Here is a 26,430-nt window from a genome sequence, read left to right on the forward strand (position 1 = left end):
GGATGCTTAGACCCTACCGAAGATGAACATCAGTGGAGGGATGGAGACAAGGCTGATGAGTCAGGTGCCTTCTATGACCTCCTGTCACAGGTACTAGCTAAAGTGGCCCCTTGGGATAGAGTCATCCTGTTGGGTGACTTCAGTGGCCAAGTGGGTCATGACGCAGACACCTAGGTCGGAGTCTTTTTCTTTCGTATGGCATTTTTGGGTATTGCAACAGATTACAAATTTATCCCGAGATTTGATATCCATCCGACTTCCTCAGGAGTAACTGTGTGGATATGTTTCAGATCGCCGCTGAATGATCTGATTAGGCAGCCGTTAAGGATATGTTGCACAGTCTGAGATGTCGCACCACAGTCACAAACTGGACTCTCGTAAATTTTTAATTCAAGGAGAAAGTGTCCACATCTTCTATCGAGTGTCCGTATCCGATTCAAGGAGGACCATATCTTCCTCGATAGGTCAGTTCCAGGTTGGAGGATTCAGGGATCGCTGAAAATGGATTTTTGTAGCAGGTTGGTGTTTTTCCAGGCGTTCCCCCATCGTGCTTTGATGGTGTTATAGTCATGGAGGTTCTTTTCAGATTTCCAGATAGGTTTTCTGCATTTGAGCATGTGTGGTGGTGGCATGGAGATGTCCTTGTTTATTGGTAGGTTTGGATTTCTGATGGCCTTGCGGTACTCCCTCACACATGCGGCATTGCAGCAGAGCTGCGGAGGAGCGATATATGTGAAGACCAGAAGACACAGCAACGTTGTGCTCTTTAGCGACTCTCCGATGATCCTCATGGCTGCATTTAGCTGCATATCCACCAGTTTCGTGTGCACGCTTTTGTTACAAGCCTGGGCACAATATTCTGCCATGCAGAAGACTAGTGCTGTGATGGCCATCTAATTCGTCATTGTGTTTGCTCCCCATGTTGTTCCGGCCAGTTTATGCACGAGATTAACTCGTGATTTTGTTTGTACAGCAGTATTATGCAGGTGTTTGCGGAAGGTGAGGCTCCCGTGGAGAGTTACACCGATGTATTTTGGGTACTTCTGATGAACTTTTTCGCCACAGAAAGTGATGGCCAATTTATGGTCGGGGTTTGCATTGTTTAGGTGGAATGTTGTAATGGCAGTTTTCCTTGGGTTTGGACAGAGCCTCCAGCACTTGAAGTACATTTCGTGTTTCTTAAAGACTTCGCAAAGGTCGTTTTGGACCACACGTTTTATCCATCTTTGGATGGCAAGTGCCAGGTCATCGGCATTGCCAAATTTGCAGCGGATAGTGACAGAGCACTTATATACATGTAAAAAAAATCCGGAGCAATACTGCTGGCATCTGATGAGCTTCAACACCTTTAGCATGAGGCCCTCCCGCCATACTGTGTCGCATGCTGCTGATAGGTCGATAAAAGCAGCTCCTGTGATATCCTTGCGCTGGTAGCTATTTTCAATGTGCGTGTTGAGTGACAGCACTTGGTCACATGTAATGTGGCTAGGGTGGAAACCAGCCTATTTAGTTGGTTTAGCCTCCATAAAGATCAGTGACATGTGAGTCAGTAGCATCCTCTCGAGGAGTTTGCACACCATACTAAGCAGGGATATGGGGTGAAAGTTATTTGGGTTTGCAGTTGATTTTACAGGCTTCAGAATGGAAATGACCTTTGTTTGTTGCCAATTTTGTCGGAATTTTGCCCGAGGCCATTATGTCCGCAAAATATCTGGCAAGCCAGCAGCATCCTTTTTGGCCAAGGAGTTTCAGGAACTCGGGATAAATCCCACCTAATTATGTGGCTTTTCCTGATCTGGTGGCTTTCATGGCATTAATAACCTTTTCTTCAGTAAAGGGGGATGATAAGGCTGTTATCGGTGCATATTCTGCAATTGATTGATGGAGTTGTGCCTTCACTTGCTGTCTTGTGTCCCGATCTGTAGGGATATTTCCATTCAGTAGCATTTGTACAGCAATAGCATTAATGGGCACATTGGCCGTCTTGTTTGTTGGTGGTGGTGCCGCTCCGAGGTGTCTCAGGAGGTGCCAGACTTTATGGATTAAGTGCGTGAAATCTAGTGACTTCATCGCTTCTGTCCACCCTTGTTTTATGGATTTTTTTAGGGAGTCCAGAAGAGCTTTTCCACATTCTAGGTTTCCTCATTCTGTGTATTTCTTGAGCAGAGACTCGCTTTGTTTGTTCTAGCATGAAGTGTATTCTACCCGGTAAACCTGTGGGATGCGTGAGTGGGCCGCGTTCTGGCTTTGGTGAAATCCGGGAGACAATGCGCTTGATATCTTCAGTAAAAGGTTCCCAGTTGGCCTGTCTTAAGTTATATTTAGGTACAGGGGTGGACGTGATCATCGGGATTTCAACCCCGATATACACCAAGGCTAGCCTGTACTGACTCTTTGGGAAATTGTTTAGAGCCATTCTGGATGCACGCAGCGGTTCACCTGAACTGGCACATGACACAAAGCACAGGTCAGGGTTTGAATCATTCCTCCATCGTGCAGAATGGAAGGTGCCTCGATCTTTAGCATATAACAGGAGGAATAGGTTACCAGTTACTGCCCAGTCGATAACTTGTTCTCCGCAGGTTTCATCGGTTGCATAGCCCCAGGCCGTGTGATGGCTGTTGAAGTCACCAACGAAAACCGCGAGATGGGTCACGGTAGGCAGCATGTTTGGGCTCCATGCAGTGATTGGAGGTTTATATACATTTATGACAGATACATCCTCGATTTTGATGATGGGTTCGTTGTGATGAGGTCCTTGAGATGGGGATTCACGTACGTTGCTGGTCTGTGCTTGGGATGGTGGTGGCTGGCAGCTAGCATAATTCCAGGGAAATACATTTTTGAGGCTCTTTCGTCATTGGCTGTATGGGTTCTTGGAGCAGGAGCACGTCGACTTTGTGGAGTTCGAGGAAACATCTCAGGAAGTCACACTTGGGCCTTGACAGGCCCTCTATATTTAGATGGCACAAATGTAGTGCCGGCCCCACACTGCGGTAAGTTTGGCCCTGACAAGCACGTAACAGTGGAGACGACGGGAAGGTTGTCATCTTCTCCACCTGGGCCAGAGTTATTGGAAGGTCTGGGCCAGATCAGTTCAATAATAATAATAGTAGGAGTTTGCTGGAGTTAAGCATGTATGTATACATGTTGAATTTATTTAGCACTGCATGTAGCCAACCGTGCTAAGTAGAGATGTGGGGGAAGGACAACAAACCAGTACCAACCGTGGAGCTGATCTGTCCACTGACCATCGGCTGATCATCTGTAAGTTGCGCCTGCCATTCTTCTACTCCAGTGGTGGGAATCCACCTAAGACCCTATTAAAACCCACAGTAGCCTGGCCTTAGCTAGCTGAGGATAGTTGCAACCAGGAATTTCAACATCGATTGCAGCTGCGTTTTGCATCCCCCCCCTCCCCCTCCTGATGCTGAAGGGAAATGGGTGATGTTCAGGACTGTGGCTCATGCAGCTGCAATTGCTGCATTGCGTATGCAGTCCAGACCTCCCCAGAGACCCTGGTCGAAAGAGGCGTTCAAGCTGGTTAAGAGCACATGACAGGCCCACTCCCATCGACAACATCCAACATTCAGGGAGTTGTGCAGTGCTGCAAGGATGAGTGGTGGGCACGGGGTGCTGATGAGATGGAATCTGCCTCGGTAGCCCACAATCACAAATCACTCTTTAATTCCATCTAAAAGGTATCTTGCAGCACCTCACCTATCACCATCCTTGAGGGAAAGTATGGTGATCCGATCACCGAGCCCCAGTAACTGGTCTACAAGTTTGCAGATTATTTCTGTGAGGTCTTGGGGGAGGGGAATTAGCCCAGACAACATCGTGGGGCAAATTGGAGATGACCCCGTTGGGGCTGCACATCCTCAAGTATTGCCAGAAGTAGCCACCCGTTGTGAGTAATTGGCTGAGGTTTTATCTGTAGACAGAGTACGAGGGGCAATGTAGAATCTGAGACCAGTAAAAGCACCGAGCAGAGATCATCTTCCAAGTTAAATGCTATGTTGAACTTCTTATCTTTTCGTTGGCTGTGTAACACTTTGTGGAAGCTACCTGGTCTGTCCCTCCACATGAAGCTTCCGGTCTTCTTGGCCAGTCATGTTCTGCCTTCTCGATGCTTGCAAAACATGAACCCCTCTAATACAACATCTATGCCGGTTAGAAACATTAATGCTGGCCAGCCTACGATCCATCTTGGGTTTAACCAGGCTGGATTATGTGAGCTCACAAATCATCATCTGGCCAAAATCCCATCGGTAAGCTCCTCTGGTAGGAAAGCCTGCATTAGCTGAGTCATGTAGCCCGCATGCCCAGCCACTGGCATGCCTAAACAGCTTTTGTTCGCCTAGATAGAGGGCGTTAAATGGTCGCGGTATGGGGTAGAGAAGAGATAGAATGATGTGATACGAGAGGATGCGGAGCTGAGTGGACTTGCAGATGACAGGTACCAGCGGTGTCAAGATCAGCCTCTATGGAGGAGGCTCGTGAAGGACGGTATTGGGCAGTTGGAGACAGTTGCCCTACAGCAACAACTGAGGGCAGAGGCGTGACACTCACAACAACGAGCGGAGCATCAGGCGGCTAAAAGACAGCAAGTTGGCACAGTAGGCGGCACAGCTGGTGCATCTGCTAGTCATCTGAGTCAGTCAACCCATGGCACCTGGGTCTGTCCCGTGACCTCCTGCCAGTGGGCGTTCGACACTTCACATGACCTTAAAGTGCACTTAGCCTAGAGCCATGGTGACGTCACAGCCACTTAGTGGCGAATAGTGAATGTTGTTGCATAGATCACACACATGTAGTAGGTGTAAAGATCACACACATCGATTAAGTGTATAGATAACATACATGGAGATTACACACATGGAGTGGGTGTATAGATCACACATATGGAGCATCACATTGTATATAAAACATGTCAAACACACTGTAATTGAATACATGTGTGTAAATGTACTTACGATCTGGGTTGTTCCTTTGTTCCCTTCGTTGTCTTTCAATTGGCCAATTACATACAAAGACAATGTATCATAAGCGATTGTCAACACAGCCGCGATGCATACCAGGTATAAACATACAAAATTGTGTAATTAGTTAAGTCATTGTTCATTTCCACTGGTTGCTGTAATGACCAAGCTGATCAATGCTTGAATAACTCCCAACAGTTTACACTAATCGAGCAACATAACGCATACAAGCTAGACATAGTGATATATGAAATACATTATCTTTTCTAGGATATAACTGCGAGCATACGTGTCACAATGGTTGAAAACCCTTTTCTAGATCCAGCTTGATAGCTCACAGAAAATGTTTGTCTCTAAGAATTCCATTCTTAATTACCATATGATAATCGATTGTCGAAGTCAGTGCGTGCAAAATTATGCAAATGGATTTGTACTTTTTCAAGTCTGATGTTCTCCCTTTTTGTAAAGGGGAAGGATGTAAGCATTAATTATTGCTTACTGTATTTCATTTGTCTGCAAACATTTGGTAAAGATGCTTTCACAACTGATGAAGGATGCTTGTGTTGCGCCTGAAACGTCGTGATGTATTTTATTTTATACCTACATGACTTTACCGAAAGAACCAAAGAGTATGGATTCCTGCAGTCATGAAAACTTCAAATCAATATTCGGTAAAGAGATCCTCTAGGGTTGTTCTGACAGCTGTTCACATTGATTCATTTAATTATATTTTCATAAATGGTCACAGTTATTCCGTCTGGTCAAAGAGTCGTTTCCTATTCATACTGCGAAGGGCAGTGATTAGTTCTTCAAGTATTACCCCTGGAAATTCTTCACCCAGCAAACTGAAGAGCACGTAATATGTGCAACTAACCTAATATTACAACTTAAATACATTATTTAAGAATCACCGTTAAAAGACAAACAACATATATACTATTAAAATAATATCGTAGTCAGAGCCGGCCCAGCCACTAAGCGACCCTTGCAATTGCAAAGGGCCCTGTGGCCAGCAGAGGGCCCCCTAGAGTCACTGCTAGCTAGTGGGTGAAAAAAATCATACATCAAAGGGGCCTCCAACCAAATTTTGCTTAGGGCCCTGTTTTGTGTATATACCCCCTTTTTATTTTTTTTATATTATTATTTTTTTAAAGAATTATTCTGCCAACATATATAATTATTTTTTTTTAGACACGGGGCAACGTGGAACGAACACGCCCCCACACTTCCACAGATGCGCGCATACCTCACCTCAAAGGGCTAGAGGGCATGAAAGAGGGCAATAAAGGTCATAAAAACTCCCCTAATTTCACACAAGAGGAACAAGGGAGGGGGGAATGGCAGGCGGAGGGTCAGGAGGACATCCTTTCGTTAAAAAGCATTGCAAAAAAAAACCCTTTGATAAATACAAAACCAGGCCACGAAATATATAATTATATTCTTAACAAAGGAAACAACATTGACGACAAAAAGCACAGACGGGTTTTGAACCATGTTAGATAAACAAGTTACCAACTTAGCCATGAAGATTAAGCAAACAGTATCTATCCTCACTCCAATTGGAAACCAGACTACAGTCACCAGGGTCGCGACCCACCATTGTTAAATTCCATACGGACATTATGTACACTTGGTAGTTCGACACGGCCGGGCCGAAGCATCAAAGAATAATTATGGCTTGGGTCGCTCCAAAACAAAAATTCCTAGCCGGGATATCAGATTAAATAATCACAAGAAGTCAAATAATAAGTACGGAATTAAAGTGGATCTCCTAGAGGAGCTAAGGACGGAGAAGTCTCTCATAATTAACCAAACGCAACACCCCATGAGAAGCGAGCAACACGGCCGTCTTTGTTTTCCCGAAGAGGATCTCCACACGCAGGCACAAAGCCAGGAAATGGCCCCATAAAGATCGTAGCGCGCGGGCAACAACTCGAGAAAGGAAATTAATAAATAAAACACGTGCAGGGCGTTCCAACACGGACAGCAGGATTTGCACACGCGAGCAAATAACATTTCCATGGGAGATCGGGTCACGATGAAACATCGTGAACACGGTTTCGGCATAACTTGGGCATAATGGAACTAAGCGCATTTCAACTTCCAAACCAAAACAACTTAAGCTGTGTGAGACAAAGATAACGCCCAGAGCAAGGGAGGGAATAATTAAGCTCGCTTAACGCGTAGGTTTTAGCGACAAATATTATTCAGAAACAAAAACATGGATTAGAATATCTTTTTTTATAACTCGATGCGAACGCGAATCGTCGGTCTGGTTAATGGATAACTTAGGTGGCGCCGTCGCGAGGCCCCCACCCCTCCTTCCAGAATAATTACACAGCTGTGTCTTCAAAGCTAATAAACGAACGGACGAACACGCCCACAACGCACACAAACAAAGAGAAAAGTTATATGACACAGCCTTTGAACAAACTCGGAAACACTAGTGGATTTTCCCGATATAAGCAAAGGCAAAATCCATTCAAACCATCTCGTCTCCGGGGCTTCAGCCCCCACCATCTCGTCTCCGGGGCTTCAGCCCCCACCATCTCGTCTCCGGGGCTTCAGCCCCCACCAGATCGTCAAGGGCTCTGGCTCCACCACAGATCTTCACGAGCTCCGGCCTACATCTCATCTCGTCTCCGGGCTAAGGCCCCCACCAGAGATCTCCAGGGCTACAGCCATCTCTCCTCGTCGCCGCCAACGAAGAAGCTCTCGTCATCCAGAAGGACGAGGCTCGTGGGGTGGCGACGTGCATCGCCTTGACATGCATCGCCGAGGTGCTCGCCTGCCGCACACGAGTGAACGAGCCAGCTCCCTTGCCACCACCACGCCGAGGTGCTCGCCTGACCACGCAAACGAGCGCGGCCGCGCCGTCAATCTTCGTACGGGCTCAGCCGAGGGAGGAGTCGGAAGCAGCCGATCACCGTAGCCGCGCCAGCCAGAGGGCCCTTCTCCGAAAGTCGTTCGTACCCACAACTTCCCTCACATAGGCTCACACGCGCTCGCGTCGACGCCCACCCCCCTGTGAGACTATCTATTTCGTCCTTACCATCATATCATATCAACCCTACACAATTATCGGAAGAATGATTATCAATTACATGAACCATCAGCTGGCCATGAGGAATCGTGGCCCATCGAGTGATTAAGAGTCCGTCGGTTATAAGAGTGAGGTTGTTTTCCGTGCCTTTCCCTTGTTCCGCTCATCACATAGGCGATCAATAGACTCGTCGAGGCAAACTCAAACTCTCGAAATCCTCATTACGAATCGACCCGTACACAGAGAGAGAATATCTTGTCAAACCAGTTTCCTTTGTCATAGAGTCTCGCCGAAGCATTAATTAAAACAGAGCCAGATTCGCTCTCACACCACCAAACACGCCCTCACCCACCATGATCTCAAACATTCCGTTGAAAGGATTTTATACTTGCCGATGAATCTATTGACATATACTTTCGCCTCTGGGATACAATAAGTGCTTTTATTATCGCCGATTGTGATTGATACATGGGGGAACTAATGAGATGCCTGGTGGAAAGGTAGAGGTTATGATTGTTAGGAGGGTTTTTAGTCATTCAGTTCGTTAAATGCATAATCTCGCAAATGCACAAGAGTTTTGAGTTATTCAATTTAGTTAAATGCATAGTCTCGCAAATGCATAAGTGTTTATTCATTCATTTTAGTTAAATGCATAATCTCGCAAATGCATAAGAGTTTTAGTTATTCATTTTAGTTGAATGCATAATCTCGCAAATGCATAAGAGTTTTAGTTATTCAATTTAGTTAAATGCATAATCTCGCAAATGAAGAAGTATTTTTAGTTATCCATTTTCGTTAATTGCATAATCTTGCTCATGAATTTATTAACGCATGTTTGACCTGCATGTTAGAATGTCACATGTTGTTTAGAATAAAATTGTTATCACAGAAGCATATCGAGTGTTCCTTCCGAGTCCATGCAAAACTGTCTTATTCTTGAGAACTGTATCCTGTGATGAGATCTGGAACTGGAGACCTAAAATAACATAAAACACACTAAGATAATCGGTAAATGTTTAATCAATGATAATCGTGTTATTCCGATTGATATAACTCTGGATAAACGAAACTAAGCCTAATTATCATAACTACACACATTAACATAATTGCAAGCTTCCGCATAAATTACTACGATTATCACCGTGATTATCATAATTTATGCATATAATTACACACATTAACATAATTAATGCGATTTGCGCATTTTTTGGAAAATTATTAATTTTTATTATTTTTATCAAAATTTCATAATCCAACATATACAACAGCCCCAAAAGGTCTAGGGCCGGTTCTGATCGTAGTAACTCTTATAGATGTTTATCTTTCAATTTTAGTGCCATATTTGAAATTCATACAATTTCTGGAACCTCTCTCCATTTGTCGAGCCACCTTTTCTTACCTCCACCCCACACTCTCCCCACCCACTTACTATTGCACCTAAATACTTAATACTACTGACCTTGTTTTCCAAACCTCTCTCTGTACACAATCGTAAGGTCCTTCCTTCACCTATCCACAATAGCTATCACTGTTATCTACTGAGTATTGGCTTGTAATTCCCCCATTCTCCGGACATTTCTGTCCTCACCCAAACCTGGCGTGTAGTGCCCCTTGTGAATTGGCCATGAGCGCGAAATAAACTAAAAGGAAACTTTTTTGTATTTTACCAGGTAAGGGCCACTTAGCTATATAGCTATTTCAGAAGCGACCTTGCCGTCACAAATGATAGCTCAACGAAGAGGCTTGCCACGCGGAAATTTATATCAGCCAAATATTTTGAAAACATGTTTCTATTGTGGAGGGGGAAAGCAGAGGACCCGGAGGAAAATCCACACGATCACGGGGAGAGCATGCAACCTCCAAATATGGAGCAGGCGTCAGGGTTGGGATCGAACCCACGACCTCCTGCATACCAGGCGAGGTAGTTAACATCTGGCGCCCAAATCATAGGGAAACGAAAGCTTCCATAGCAGCGTCTTCTAAATCTAAATTTGGCTACCATCAGCATCGCCAGGAAGCATGAGTAATCTCGGCAGATATACAAATTGTCAAATTTGTCAAATGTGTATCTCAATAACAACCATGAATTACAGGATTGTGCATTCTTTATATGCAATTGGTTATTGCACCACCACAACGATTGTGTATGGGGGGAAAACGCATTCACATTCTTGCTGGAACTATTGAAATTGTACGTGAATATGCTGAAGTCTAACAAAGGGCAATGAGAAGGATGATGTTGACCGTAACAAGGAGGGACATGAATATAAATGAAAATTTGAGAATCGAAACTCGTGTAAACCCAAGTCATTTACTGAAATGGAGTTGAACAGGACATCCAGCTCGGGGTTCAATGCTACATTTACACAACTAACCCTCGGATGCAGGAGAATGGCTTCCGTTTGCTAAACGAATATGTTAACAGGTAGTAGCACTCATTACACACAAAGAGCTCCCCGCAAATGAACCACAAAACCTTGCTGATCTCGTCAAGGAGCATAAACTATCATCACTTAAACACCGGTCATCCCCACAGTGGCTTTTGGCTAGCCATCAAAGATGATCACTGCGTTGCACGCTTTCAGATGCGCTTCTGAGGCCGTCTGGAATGCTCTTCCTTCCGATATTAGGAAGCCACTGGAGCTATGCACTTTTAAATAATCTAGATTGACAAACTGATTTCTTTAGAACTGCTTTTTGTGTTTAGCTTTTTGTCCTTCCCCGCACCTCTTATAAGCACGAATGGCTACGTATGGTGCAAAAGAAGTGCAAAACACATACATGGAGGCAAGGAGAAACGGAGTCAGACACAAACTAAGTCAGCTATCGGGATGAGGTGAGGTTTGGAGGAGTGCACTGGATGGTGGTTGGCAAGATGACTAAGAAAGGAGAAAGAAACAGAGGCGATGAACTCACCGGCATTGTTGTAAACTTTTTTTGCCCAGGAAAGTGCAAGCAATGAGAAGAAGCAATACTACTATAACGACAATAACTGTGATCAGTGGATTTTCATCTGGAATCGGGTAGTTGTTTGTTGGAATTATTCTGGGCGTTGTTTTAATTGGTGTATCTGCACAAAAAGGAAAAATAAAAACACCACCGTACGTTATTGTCGCTTGTCATCATCGCTACCATCATCATCAAAATGGTCATAAAACGCCCACCATCCATGCAGGGAGAGTGCGGACGAACCTGGTGGCGCCTGCACGTTGAGACGCATCACCTTCCTGCCTTGTTTGTACGACGGGATGTAAGTGACCTCGCAGCGGTACTGGGCCACGTCACTGAGGCTTGCGTTTTTTATGGAAATGGACGCGTCGCATGATGTCTCGTTCCCACGCCACGCGAACCGCGAGTCGACGACGTGATCTTGGCCGTTTTTTGTGAAGACCTTTTTGACTCAGACAGAGGGATGGACATCTCTGATCATGCTTGTACTTGACAATCATTTGTTCAAAATTGAACAATTTTACCATCGTATCAAATATTTGCCAAGGAAACGTAACCATAACATATCCTTGGCGAGAAACTGCCTGGGCATTTTTCCAAAAGCAATTTTTTTAAATCACGAATAAACACTGCATCTCTGATTAGCCCGGTCGGTTGCGTATGGTGGGAAAGAAGTTCAACATACACAGAACATTAACAGACTTTTGGGGCAATTACTGTTAGCGAGCACCTATGAAGGCTGGCACAGCACACGAGGGAATGGGTGGCTAGCAGCACGCCCGGCCGCCTTTGTCTCCCCAGCGGCGATGTTTACGCAGCACACCAGGTACTTATTTGAGGCGGAGTCGACCTAGGAGAGGCCCAGGACCGGTTTAGATTATAGCTGGAATCAAACTCGGGACGCCGGGTTCATAGCCGAGTGCGCTACCCGCTACATACTGCTCCCCAAACATTAATACCTACGTACAAATATTTATACAAACACAACCCCCTACCCCACCCACTAAATAAATTGATATTTAAGGCAAGCAACCACTATGGTCCGACCCGGACGCCGCTCATCTTATTAGAACCCTCAATGTTGCCTTGAGAATTGCAAGGTGCACAAAACTCGCCACAGTGGAGAGATGTTAACTACCTCGTTTTGTATACAAGAGGTCATGGGTTCGATCCTGACCCTGACGCATGTATATTTGGAGTTTGCATGTTCTCCCCGTGGTCGCATGCTTTTTTCTCCAGGTCCTCCGGTGTTCCCTCCACATTTAGGATCCACATCATGCGTTTAGAGTATTTGGCTGCTATAAATGTCAACGTGATAAGCCACATCGTTGAGCTATCCATTTATGGCTACTGTAAAGTAGCGATAGCAAATGTGTTCACTTAACCCTTCCCTTTTCCAAGTTGACTGCAAGTTGCAGGGTGTAGGTGTCCCGCTCTCCTCTGAATCTCAGAACGTGCAAGCGGCTCAGAGTAAATTTTATTTAGAGAACCGTAGCGATATGACCGCACGCTGGCACTAAATTGTGCCACACACCCCCATGGCATGGCCTTGTGGAAGGATCTGTACCGAAAGTGATTTAATTTTTTCTTCCAGCTTAATTTTTACAATGTACACGTACATCATCGGAACAAAAAAGAGTGAATACAACTACATTATTAATCAGGAAGGTCAGTGCATCGAACCGTGAACCTCTGTGACAAGTTGCAAACACACGAACCTTAACTCTGATGTCAATAAAGTTCAAGATTCCCTTATCTGACCACGCGAAGACACTACCTTCTCGTCCCTGCCGTCTCGAATTCTCCACCACTGCACCAGCGTGAACTTATCCCTGGGGCCTTTGCAGAAGTAGGAGCACTTCAGAAGAACATCGTTTCCAACATTGGTGGTCTCTTCAGTTGGTGCGTAGATGATGAGATCTTCACGAGAACAGGTACACACGTGACAACAACATTGCTTAGGTCTGAACGTAAAATTAAAAATTATTGTTTATCTTAATGTTCATATGTTTTTCTCCACTGTTACCATAATTGTGTTATTGTTTGTAAGTTGAATTTATTTTGCACCGTACATAGCCAACCATGCTAATCAGAGGTGCGGGGAAGGACAACAACTTAAACACAATAACAACCAGTTCTAAACAAATAAGCTTTCAATCTAGATGATATAAAATGCAAAGCTTCGGTGACTTCCTAATATCGGAAGGAACAGCGTTCCAGTTGGCCGCAGAAGCGTATCTGAAAGTGCACTATGTGGTAACCCTCATTGATTTTGGCTTAAAACTTTCGTGATTGCAGGAATTCATATTCTTTGGTTCTTTCGGTAAAGTCACGTAGAAAAAATAAATAAAGTGAATAAAAATAATAAAAAACATTAATGTAGACTGTAGCCTAGTTCTTAATCGGAGTGAGTGTACTGGCAGTATATAATTTAGACTGTAGCCTGGTTATTATGTTTGGTGAGTGTACTGGCAGTCTATAATGTAGACTGTAGCAATGGTTATTAAGCTGGGTGAGTATACTGACAGTCTATGATGTAGACTGTAGCCTGATTATTAACCTCAGTGAGCATACTGGCAGTCTATAATGTAGACTCTAGCCTGGTTAAATTTCGATTTAAAGCTTTCGTGACTGCAGGGATTCATCTTCTTGGTTCTTTTGGTAAAGTCACGTAAAATGGAAATAATAAAATAATAAAAATAAAACATAATAAAATAATTCTCACGACGTTTCGGCCACAACGCAAGCAGCCGTCCTCAGGTGAAGAACAGGTCTGTCGACAGACCTGTTTTTATTAAGGGCGAGAGATGAAGGAATGAAGACAATTATGATGTTGGCAGTGGTTGGTAGTTAGTGGTGTAGTAGGCAGTGATGTAGTAACTACGTTATCAGCTCAGGGGGTGCGGCAATCGGTGGGGCCCCAATATTCAATTTGTCTCGCACTGTCACACCCAGGGGTTCTATCGCGGCTCCTCTTGCCCTAATCACATAATCATTATGCGCACGGTCTCGAAACATTTAACACCATAGGGGCGCTCCGTCTTCACAAAATGCAGCCACTACAGCTCCGTAGTAGTACCTCGTTGCAATATTACGTTACTGCTCTAACTGATTAAGATCAAATGTAAATGAAATAATTTTCATAACAAATACATTTCAACCGCGTTTTAAATGTGTTGTTGCTCTTTTACACTGTTGTTAAAAACATATATTATGGTGGTTGTCAAAGGGGCCTCAAATCGTAGCTTTAGCCACCAGGGGGAGTGTTGTAGGTGATGATGATGATGACGATGATGACTCAGTCAGTAGGTCACCTGTGGAGGGTATCATGTGCAGCTCCACCACGCTGCCCCCCTCGTTGTAGGAGGGGATGCGGAAGACCTCGCAGCGATATCGAGCCGAGTCTTCCAACAGCACCTCGCGCATCACAATGGAAGCATTGCACGTGGCCAGGTTGCCCATCCATTGAACTCGGGGGTGTCTGTTCACCTCCTTGCCGTTTTTGATCAAAACCTACGAATGGAAAAGGAAAACGGGAAATAGAAGGAACAGTGAACTCATGTCAGATATCATCAGCCATGTTCAGAAACAATGACGTCATGTAAATGTAATGATATCACGCTGCAATACAATGATGCAACACACCTGTAATTGCTTTGAGGTCACAGCTGATGGAAGGGCCTTTCTATGTATGTATCTTGAACTTCTTTTGCACCGTACGTAGTCAACCGTGCTAATCGGCCTTTACTGGTGCGAGTTATAGAGAGCCCCTCTCGAAGGTGTTTGGTCTCCTCTTCCACGCTGATCAGATGGCTTGGAAAAGGCTGGAGTACTCAGACTATCCCACCATATGCTACAAACTCATGTACCCATTCATATTGACGAGTGGACAGAAGAGGGGTAGGGTTGTTTTGACTGTTAATTGTTTCAATTGCCGCACGGAGAGAACAAAACTGACCTTTGGATCGCAAGTCCAGTGTGCTATCGCCGGACCTCCGATTTAGCACAGTTGGCTACGTACGGTGTGAAATAACTTCAACATACATATGTACATTGCATATTAGCAGCATATCTAAAACGAGCATAGCGAGGTTATGTAAGAATGAGCACCAGCCTGTCCCTTTACCTGTACATAGTACCAGCAGAATGCCTGTGACCGCCTCATGCTCCCTCTCACTCCTTCTCTCAAAGGAAGGTCTGTCTTATTTTGTTATTGAGTTTAGATTTAATTTCCAGACTCCCGCGGTGTTCGAAGGATCGGGAAAGTGGTAGAAGCAAAGGGAATGTGAAGTGGAATCTCCTGATGGAGGATATCTCCACCTTTTAAGGGCTGTAACATTGTTATTCCACAATGGTGCAGGATGATGTCATCGGAAACCAATTGCGATTTAAATTGTGATGTAATGAAAACGCCCAATGGGTGGGAGGGCTGAGTTAAGGGTCCCAGGCTGCACCCGTAACTGGGAATATTTACACTTTTGAGCCTGCATGTCAGGCACAACATTTTCTCATAAATTAGTTGGTGTTAATAATTTTCATTTGTTTTTCTTTTAGTTATGTTACTAGAGACATATAACGTTATCTTAACATTATTTTCCATTAAATATGTGCCTATAATGAGATATTGTGTTGTACGTTTTTTGTATTATTTTTATAATAAATACTTCCTATTACGTTAGCTGTAAATATGTCACCGAGAAGAATTGCCTGGCTAACCTTGCAGCAACCACCATTTGCCAGGCTAGATGGGCTTTGAGGTCACGTGAAGCGTCGAAGGCTCGCTGACAGGAGACCCAGCAGGTGCAATGGGTTCACTGACTGAGATGATTGGCAGATGCACCACCTGCGCCAACTTTCCGTGTTTTTTCTGCCCGGCATGATGCTCGCGATGCTCACCTCTGATGTAGTCAATGTTGTGGGATTCACGTCATTGCTATAGAGACCCAGCCCCATGCTCACACTCAGTGAGTATGTGTGTATGTTGAACTTCTTTCACACCGTACATAGCCAACCGTGATGATCAGAGGTGTGGGGGAAGGACAACAAACTCAACACAAAAAGCAGTTCTAAAACAATGAGTGTTCAATTTAGCTTGTGCATAAGTGCACAGCTCTAGTGGCTTCCTAATATAGGAAGCAAGAGTGTTGCAGACGGCAGCAAAAGCGCATCTAAAAGCGCGCGATGCAGTGGCCGTCTTTGTTCGATGGTTAACCAAAAACCGCTGCTGCGAGGATGACCGGAGTTCGCGTGAAGGTTTACGCTTCTTGATGAGATCAGCAAGGTGATTGTGGTTCATTGGTGGCAAGCACTTTGTGTGTAATGAGTGCGACCTCATAACAATTTATTTGCTCGGCAACCAAAATCCAATGGAGCTCAGCGAGCATTTGGACGCTCTCAGTGAGGCTTCAGGACTGGGTCCACGAGACAATGACTTGCCTGTTCAACGTTACCCTCTTTAACTCTCCACCACTGCACCACCGTGTGGTTGTCCCCGTGGGGCGTGCAGTCGTAGGTGCACGACAGGAGAGCGTCGCTGCCCTGCATGATGGCAACCTCTGTGTCTGTGTGGACGGCGATTTCTCTTGCAGCGCGGGCATCTGTGAGCAGTAGGAGACAAATACTCGGCGTGTGCAGTACTTTTATGCAGACGGACAGCCACCACAACTGCATCAGGTTCGTCCTAAAGTATCATCATCTATATAGAAGATATTATCATACATTTAATAGCATCATCAAAATACATCATCATTATCATCATCTATATACATCATACATTATCAGAAACATCTCTATACATAATTAGCATCAGCGCCATCTATATATATACATCATGAGCGTTATCGTCATATATATGCTTCATCAGCATCTATGTACATCATCATACGTACTTCAGAATCGTCAAACACACAGTATGTGCTTATAGCAGACACACTAACACATCATCAGGATCACCATCAGAATCAATAAACATCAGCAGCATCACTGGCAGCAGCAGAACCATCGGCAATATCACCACCACAATGCATTCACGGTGACAGATACCGCATCCGCACCATGCTACCTGGTGTCTCTCTCTGTCAGTAAACGGATGTAAAAGGTACAACAATGTGACCGAATGTGGTCTACGTACATCTTACAAGGAGTGCTATCAGCAGCGCGATGATCTTGCTCCAGGGTGACATGCAATTTCCATTCAAGAATTCACGATTTCAACCGTTTTTAGTTTAATCTCAGTCCTGAAAAAAAGAAAACAACCCCAAACAACAAGAGGAATGCAATAGAGTGTGTTGATCATCCGTTATATTCAAGGCTCCGTTGATTCCGAGAACGTGGCTTATATTTAGTCCCTTGGTGAAGCAAACCGCTTGATGAAGCTGGCATAGCGCCTTATGAACTTGATTGCAATCACCAGCGAAACATCACAGTACTCAATGTAAATTTTGTGGGTTTTACTCTCCAACACACCTATGTGCTGAACTAGTAACTGACGCATTTTGTTCACGTGACAAACCTTACTAATTGGCTGTGTCGGGTGGTGTGTTAATGACACATTTATATTCATGCGATCTAACCCAGAAACCTTTATTATGAACTAGCGGGAAGTACCCGGCATTGCCCGGGCGAAAAAGACACGCACACACATCGACTTACACCCACACAGACATCGACCCACACACTCACACATGGACTCACACAACAACCGCCATTCACCACTAAGTGGCGGTGACGTCACCACGACGCTTGTGCCAGGCCATGTGCACCTTGAGGCCACGTGAAGTGTCAAATGCCCGCTGGCAGGAGGTCACGGGGCAGACCCAGATGCCACGGGTCGACTGAGATGACCGAGATGACTGGCTGATGCACCACCTGTGCCCCCTACTGTGCCAACTTGCTGTGCTTGAGCCACCCGGCGCTCCGCTCGTTGTTGTGAGCGTCGCTCCTCCGCCCTCAATTGTTGTAGGAGGGCGACTGCCTCCAACTGCCCAGTAGCGTCCTTCACGAGCCTCCTCCACTGAGGCCGATCTTGACACCGCTGGTACCAGTCATCAGCAAGTCCACTCAGCTCCACGTCCTCCTGTACTACATCACTCCATCTCTTCTCTAGCCCGTACCGCGCCCGTTTAGCCCCATCTATCCGGCCAAACAAAAGCTGTTTAGGCATGCGGTGATTGGGCATGCGGGCTATATGGCCCCGCCAAAGCAGCCTTGCCTGCCGGAGGTGCTCACTGATGGGACTTTGTCCAGATCTTTCAAGGATTTGTGAGCTCCTGACACAATCCAGCCTGGTTAAACCCAGGATTGATCGTAGGAAGGTCAGCCTAAATGTTTCTAACCGAAGAAGATGTTCCATTAGGGGGGTCCACATCGACCGACACACATGGACCCACACACAAACACATCGACTTACACACACACACGTCAACTTACAAACGCACATGGACTAACACAGACGCACTTTTCGACGTACACACACACACATCGACTGACACACATGGACCCACACACACAGACACATCGACTAACACACACAAACACATCGACTTAAACACACGCACATGGAACTACACACACACATATGGACTTACACACACACATATGGACTAATACACACAACAACAACAACCGCCATTCACCACTAAGTGGCGGTGACATCACCACGACGCTTGTGCCAGGCCAAGTGCACCTTGAGGCCACGTGAAGTGTCGAACGCCCGCTGGCAGGAGGTCACGGGGCAGACCCAGCAGGTGCCACGGGTGGACTGACCGAGATGACTGGCTTTTGCCACCTAACACACACAAACACATCGACTTAAACACACGCACATGGAACTACACACACACATATGGACTTACACACACACATATGGACTTACACACACACATATGGACTAATATACACACACATCGCCTGACACACACATCGACTTAAACGCACACTGCACACACACACATGGACGTACACAAACAAACACAGTGACTGTCACACACACATTGACTCACACACACATTGACGCACACACACGGACTTGCAGACACAACGCACACATATACATGGACTCACATGCACACGTGGACGTACACACTAACTTTTATATAGACTAAATAGTTTTCTATGTATGTGACTTTAGCGAAAGAAGCAAGGGAATGGGGAAATACACGCGTGTATAAGAAGTAATTAGGAGCGTCTGCGAGGGTGTTCCGCCATTTTGGTGCAAACATTTGCCGAGAGCAAGAGTGGCAAAGAAATTAAAGTCAATGAAGACAAAATGAACCTAACCTACCTGTAACTATGAGCAGATGCGCACCAAACAAGCGTAATTGGCATAACGTCACTGCTCAACCCCCCTACTGAGGGGGCATGTGTAAATATGATAGAAGACATAATTGAGTATATTTATTGGTTTGCCTCTGTGCAGTAAGTGATATTGCGTGGCCTGTCATGCCTCAAGAGTACAAAAAAGGGTTTTCTTCATAAGCATTGGTTCATCCCTGTCGTTAAATCTAACCTATAAAAGGCAATTTGAAATGAGTAAACAGTCATGGAGCTGTAAATCTGTGTTACCTTGCGCAGTGTCCATGCGAAAGAGAATTCCCCTCTCACCCCCACCGAACGTGTGTGATTTGGTAGGGGCCCTCCCCCCCCACCGAATGCGTGTGAGTTGGTAAGGTCGAGCATGCGCTATTTAATAAATGAATAACCGAAAACAGCACTAAATCGCTAATTAAACTACTTTCAAGGTACTCCTTAGTTCTTTCGGTAAAGTCACGTAGGTAGAAAAATAAAACAAAATAAAAAGAATATATCACGACGTTTCGATCGCAACACAAGCGGTCGTTCTCAGGTGGAAAAAATAATCCAGCAATGGAACTGCTGAACCAGCGAGAGAGCTGTTAGAACAAGGTTATATATGTGGCAATGGGCAAGCAAGCGGGGTCTGAGCCTGAGGATGACCGCTTGTGTTGCGATCGAAATGTCGTGATATATTATAAATATTTATTTTTATTCCTACGTGACTTTACCGAAAGAACCAAAAAGTATGGATTCCTGCAGTCACGAAAGCTTCAAATCAAGATTACTTTAAAGGTGACGGACGCAAAATCGGAATAGTGCTGGCTCAGCACGGGGCTTATGGCATGCTATCTGGGTAATTTTTTTTAACGTAAACCTCACGGTTTGCGAGCCAAATCCTTCGCAAGTTTCGGCCACACACAGACAGACAAACAATGACATTTATAGGTAAACATAATTTTGGCAAAGACAGCCTATGTGTTAAAGCGGTCCGATTCTCTGCGGTTGAGGTCTCACTTTGGTTAAAATATTACATTATCCAGCTGCAGCATATAAAACATTAACTGGCAGGTGTTGTGATGTGGCGGGTAGTGCAAGATCTGACCATGTCCGTCCAGTGCTCACCGAGCTGCATTGGCTTCCAGTTGTCGAACGAATACATTATTAGGTCGCACTCATAACACACAAAGTGCTTTCCACAAATGAACCACAATACCTCGCTGATCTTTGCTCTGCTGCAAGTCTCCTACCACTACTCTCCCATTGACATATTTCGTTGCTTCCTTTTAGTATCTTTCACGTGACGGTCAATGGTACAGTGTATAGCGGATTGTATAATAATAGTATAAAATTGTAATGTTTAATACAATGTACAAAGTAATATATAGTATCGTAATTGTATAGTGAATATACAGCAGTGTGATATACATTAGGGTGGGTAGAATAATACATAGTGTAATATTACAATGTATAAGGTTTAGGTTGGTTTATAGCAATACAGTATATCATTTAATGTTGGGTTTGTCTATGGCAGTATGTAGTAAGGTGTAGACTCGTGTGATGTAAGAGAATAAAGTTTAGCTGGAAACATATTATATTTTTTGCGACATAGAATTGTAATGTATTACTTACTGTTAGTAGCTCAGCTTATTGGAGAGTATATTTAGTATACTGATGATACTATGTAGTTTATACTTTAGTTGTTTACGTGGTGGTTTAGTTACGCTACATACTATTAACATTCCTTCCCTTTATTAATGTTACCCCTATCCCCTCCCTTTGATGCTGATAATCCTGCATAATGCACGGGCATAATGACTTTAAACCCCCCGCCAAACCTCCTACGCATTTCACAAGTAGTACTAATCGCATATCTGCATTTCCCATAAATATGCTAAATTCCTCTTGATATGTAAATTATTTTGTCAAGGCGCTCTTCCCCCCTCCATCCCAGCTTAAATAGTCGCTCCAAGCCTGGGGTGTGTCATTCAGACTCTGTCTTCTCGACAGACCTGTTCTCCACCTGAGGACGGCTGCTTGCGTTGTGGCCAAAACGTCGTGAGAATTATTTTATGTTTTATTTTTGTTATTTTATTATTTCCATTCTACGTGACTTTACCGAAAGAACCAAGAAGATGACTCGCTGATCTTGTTAAGGAGCATAAACCATCATGCAAACTCCGGTCACCATCACAGAAGCTTTTGGCTGGCCATCGAAACAAAGACAGTCACTGCATCACGCGCTTTCAGATGCTATGTACACTCCACTATATATTACACTACTATACACAAAACTACTATACATTATACTACATTATACGCTACAATACTATACGGTACACTATATACTCCACTTTCGGCTGACCATCGAACAATGATGGTCACTGCATCATGCGCTTTCAGATGCGCTTCTGCGGTTGTCTGGAACGCTCTCCCTTCAGATATTGGGAAGCCACTGTAGCTGTGCACTTTTAACTGATCTAGATTGAAATCTCATTTCTTTACAACTACCTTTTGTGTTTAGTTTGTTGTCCTCCCCGCACGCTTCCGATTAGTACAGTTGGCTAATTGTTTGACTTGCATCACACGGGGATTTTTGCACAGCGTTTTTTTTTTAAAGATTTGCTGGTTTATCCAGGATTTTTCTGTTGCGCGTCGTCGCTTTGAGAGTTCATATTTTGTTTGTTGCTGTTGCACCCGACTTAAGAGCCGCATGGCTCACAGGGCTATACCTAATAAATGAAACTTGAAAACTTGAAACTTGGCTACGTACGGTGCTATTGAAATTCAACATACATTGGTAATACAAATAATACAGTCATACAACCATCGGCTGACAATCTAGGCAATACAACCAACACCAATTAAATCAACATATTTAATACATTTGTAGTGACATGGAATGGGTCACTACGTAGCATTGCGCGGGTTGCTGACAGAGAAGGGGATCTGCAGTTGCAGCAGCCCTGTCTGCCAGCGGGTCATGTGATAAGTCAGAGAAAGGAATGTTGGGGAGAGGTGATAGAGGGGGCACGTGAGGTAAGCCCGGGAACCTGCGAGTACCATATTTTCCCGCTTATATTATTCATAATAAAGGTTTTTGGGTTAGATCGCGTTATTCATAAATGTGTCGTAACCCTCCACCACCCAACACGGCCAAATAGTAAAAAAAGTGTCATGTTTACAAAGGACAAATAGTTCACTACTTTAGCCCACCGGTGTGTGGAAGAGTGAATCAACATCACTTAAAATTTTGAGTACGACGTTTCGCTGGTAATTACATCCAGCATCGGGCAATTTTCCAGAATGGTGAGGCTCTCCTCTTGCTCCCGGTCTTAAATAGAGCAGCAGCAAGGTGACATAATCATTTAACTGAATTGCTGAGGTAGAATCAGCAGTAAGACTACTTCCACATAATAAGGCAGAGATGACTAGACACGAGGTTGCCAAATAATTGAGAATAGTAAAGTACCAAAAGTAAATATTAGCTCGAACGAAGCAAAAGCCTTAAGAGAGCTCCGATTAAATAAAGATATTCAAATTATGGCAGCTGATAAAGGCCGCACTACTGTAGTGATGTCACGAGCCGATTATGATAATAAAATTTAAGATTTACTAGACGAAAGTACCTACAATAGAATTAAACGAGATCCAACCAATACTTTAGAACATAAGACTACTGCAATCATTGCAAATTAATTAATCCCTAAGAATGAGCAATGCCGAATTAAGCCAAGGGCCTCAAAACCACCGAGATTGTATGGGCTACTAAAGGTTCATAAAATCGGCATCCCATTACGACCCATAGTCAGTACAATTGGCTCTGCCACATATAAATTAGCAAAATATAGAACTAAACAAATACAGCCCTACATCGGTAGGACATCTTCATTCATAAAAAAAATTCAGAACATCTTGTGAATGTGATTAAAGATATCAAACTTAACCCTAATGATATTCTGGTGAGTTTTAATGTGATTTCTCTATTCACAAAGGTTCTAGTGAATGAATCGCTTAAGTTACTTGATACACAAGTAAAGAATACAGGTTTACCAAAAGATATCCCGAAACTAGCTGATCATTGTTTAAATAACACTTACTTCTTATGGAGAGGTGATTTCTTTAATCAAAAGAAAGGAGCCGCAATGGGCTCTCCTTCATCTCCCGCTATAGCAAATCTGTACATGGAAAACTTTGAAACAAGAGCACTTGCCTCAAGTACATTAAAACCATCTTTTTGGTTTAGATATGTTGATGAGACTTTGGTTGTCTGGCCACATGGTAAGATGCACTTAATGATTTTCTAAATAATCTCAATGCACAAAACTCGGCCATCCAGTTCACCATGGAAATGGAGGTGAATAACAGACTCCCGTTCCTAGATATTTTGCTTGGACATGGTCTAAATGGCAAAATAACACACAGCGTTTACCGAAAGCAAACGCACACTGATGCCTATCTGAATGCTGATTCACATCATCACCCAGCTCAGAAATCCTCTCTTATCAAGACACTCATACATCGGGCTAAAACAGTGTCAGATGGTGAAAGTCTAGTGAGAGAGATTAAACATGTTAAAGAAGCACTAAGACAGAATGGCTACAATAATGCTCAAATTAACAGAGCACTGAATGCCAAATCACGAACGCAAAGAAACACTGCTGAAAGCGATCAGATTGTTCAAAATTAAAATACCATATATCTCAGGAGTAACTGACAAATTAGCCCGTGTTTTGCAAAAGCAAAACATTAAAGTAAGATTTGGTACAGTACACAAAATAAAAAAACTGGCATCTGGCACTAAAGACGAATTGCCTAAATTATCAACAGAAGGTGTATATCGGATTAATTGTGTATGTGGCAGATGCTATATTGGACAGACTGGACGTAACATCAGCGTAAGACTAAAAGAACACCAAAGAAATATTAAATTATCTCAAACACAACTGTCGGCAGTAGATGAGCATGCTTGTCAACAAGGACACTCAATTGATTTTGATAACGTTGAAGTATTGTGTAAAACTAATTATTACTGGCCAAGACTAATTAGAGAATCCATTGAAATTGGGAGAAATACAAATAACTTTAATCGCTCTGACAGCTACAGGCTTAGTGCGGCCTGGAAGTGTATTATTATTAAATAAAATATATATTACAATACCCTCGCCGCCTCAAATCACTGCACCTGAAATGAGTTACATGATGACGTCACCCTGCTGCTGCTCTATTTAAGACCGGGAGCAAGAGGGGAGCCTCACCATTCTGGCAAATTACCCGATGATGCCGGATGTAATTACCAGCGAAACGTCATACTCACAATTTTAAGTGATGTTGATTCACTCTTCAACACACTGGTGGGCTAAAGTAGTGAACTATTTATCCTTTGTAAACGTAATAATTTTTTTTACTGTTTGGCCGTGTCGGGTGGAGGCTTACGACACATTTATAAATAACACGATCTAACCCAAAAACCTTTATTATGAATATTAATCGCAAAAGCCTACGTGTTAAACATACGTGTATATTGACAAATGGGAGCTGTTGGTTTAACGTATATGTATCATAATTGTGAGGGTCAGGTCGGGTCTGTCAGGACCTCTCTCAAACCTTTCTTTAAACAGTCCAGCCAACCCGAGTTCCCAGTGCACCGCATCACCCCGAGGCACAACCAGCATGCATTAACGGTGGATATTAAGTCACTTGCCTCATGATCCAGAGAGGCGGAACGAGGGAGAGGGGGCAGAGGAAGAGGAGCGGCTCGCAAGGGCCGCTACGTTGTTTTTGAAAGCAACGGTCTGGATGGATGCACCATTGATTTATATGGGCAGTCCTTGACTTATGAATGGGTTCCGCTCCTGAGACACGTTCGAAAGTCGAACTGTTCATAAGTCGGAACACACTATGGTACTGTGTTTAAAATACCCATACGGTCAGTGCAATGCAATGTGTTAAAGTTCAACAAAAAGAGAAGCGTTGTTAAAATTATAAAAAATAATTATTGTACATTTGTATGTAACACTAAAAAAAATACTGTATAGTAAACATAACATACAATAAAGTGAAATTCATATTTAAAAAATCTATTTTATCTTCACTTACCTTGTCTCTCGGCCTCGCTGTGCGCTGCGTTGCACCTCTATCCGAGTAGTTAACCTCGCATCCAATAAACCTTCAGGGTGAACATCCGACTCCAAATGTAATTTATTGAATTGAACGAGGTAAAACTGATGGAAAAACACAGCACAAATACAGCATCTGTTAATACTTAATATCAATGCAATTGTAATAAGAGAGCTCACCGACGAGCGCCGATCAGTGGATAGGCTCCGCCGCTTGGGCCATCACCCAATCAGAGGGATGGGCCGAGGTTAGGGGCGGAGCTCAAAAGGCTCTGGGGAAGTAACCATCTAGAAGGTTCGTGAGGGGGCGTGGCTGTAGGCGGGGATTGGTGACGTAGGCCAGGGGATATAAGGGGAAGCGGAAGAGAGCTCGGGGTCAGTGTGTGGAATCAGAGAGTGGGACCACGTCGCTCGCCTCCGGGACGCCAGCGGCCACGTAGCGGGCTGGAGGCTTCCTCCTAGCGCACCGCCTGTCAGCGGCGCGCGGGAGCGGGAGAGGTTGAGAGAGAGCAGGCGTGAGTAACCACACAGCCGCGCGGAACGGAGTGCAGCCGAGTCAGAGAGAGAGAGAGAGCGGAGCTGTCCAGCTGTGGAAAGAAAATAATAAAGATGAAGACACAAGCCCAGATCGTCGTCGCAGTGGTTTGTTTCACAATGAATGAACATTACAGCATCATAACATTGCCTTAGATAACCTGAAACTCAACAATAGATCCTGGATGGACCAGGCACCTACATTAGTACTGAACAGCTGTAAAAGAGAATAAGCTACTGTGTTAAATAAAGGCACATGTAATCATCACACTGCACCCAAATGTACAGCACCACACATAACACTAAATTGTGGATGAAATATTTCATCATCCTTGCTCTCAAGATCGCAATATAGTTACTTGGGTACAAGTCTGACTCGACTTATTCAATTACAAGTGACATTCACAATAAGGCAAATTGCAGGCTTCGTTGTTAACTAGGACTCATATTTATCATAACAATTTAACATCATTATAAAGGCATTTACAGCATTATAACAGTCATTCTAACATTA

At 44.0% G+C, this 26,430-nt stretch overlaps 1 protein-coding gene across 7 annotated transcripts in view; it reads right to left on the reverse strand.

Annotated features, from left to right (window-relative positions):
• Positions 1-26,430, reverse strand: part of LOC133351411 (uncharacterized) — a 69,264-nt gene that overhangs the window by 2,799 nt on the left and 40,035 nt on the right. For 3 of the 7 annotated variants that reach the window (XM_061566592.1, XM_061566591.1, XM_061566593.1), the window contains exons 2-10: positions 25,363-25,487; positions 18,659-18,760; positions 17,105-17,210; positions 16,411-16,571; positions 14,289-14,487; positions 12,752-12,894; positions 11,218-11,416; positions 10,942-11,095; positions 4,977-5,008 (exon numbers count right to left, since the gene is read on the reverse strand). In XM_061566592.1, coding sequence (XP_061422576.1) covers positions 4,977-5,008; positions 10,942-11,095; positions 11,218-11,416; positions 12,752-12,894; positions 14,289-14,487; positions 16,411-16,571; positions 17,105-17,156 — 940 coding nt within the window. In that variant the 5' untranslated portion in view covers positions 17,157-17,210; positions 18,659-18,760; positions 25,363-25,487. Of the gene's footprint in view, positions 1-4,976; positions 5,009-6,233; positions 6,286-10,941; positions 11,096-11,217; positions 11,417-12,751; positions 12,895-14,288; positions 14,488-16,410; positions 16,572-17,104; positions 17,211-17,735; positions 17,753-18,658; positions 18,761-25,362; positions 25,488-26,430 lie in introns of those variants that run through there. The other 4 variants (XR_009756177.1, XR_009756178.1, XM_061566594.1 and 1 more) reach the window with 4 other exon arrangements.

Source organism: Lethenteron reissneri, chromosome 37 (genome assembly GCF_015708825.2).
Source record: "Lethenteron reissneri isolate LAM-NWPU_2019-01 chromosome 37, ASM1570882v1, whole genome shotgun sequence".
Lineage (NCBI taxonomy): Eukaryota > Metazoa > Chordata > Hyperoartia > Petromyzontiformes > Petromyzontidae > Lethenteron > Lethenteron reissneri.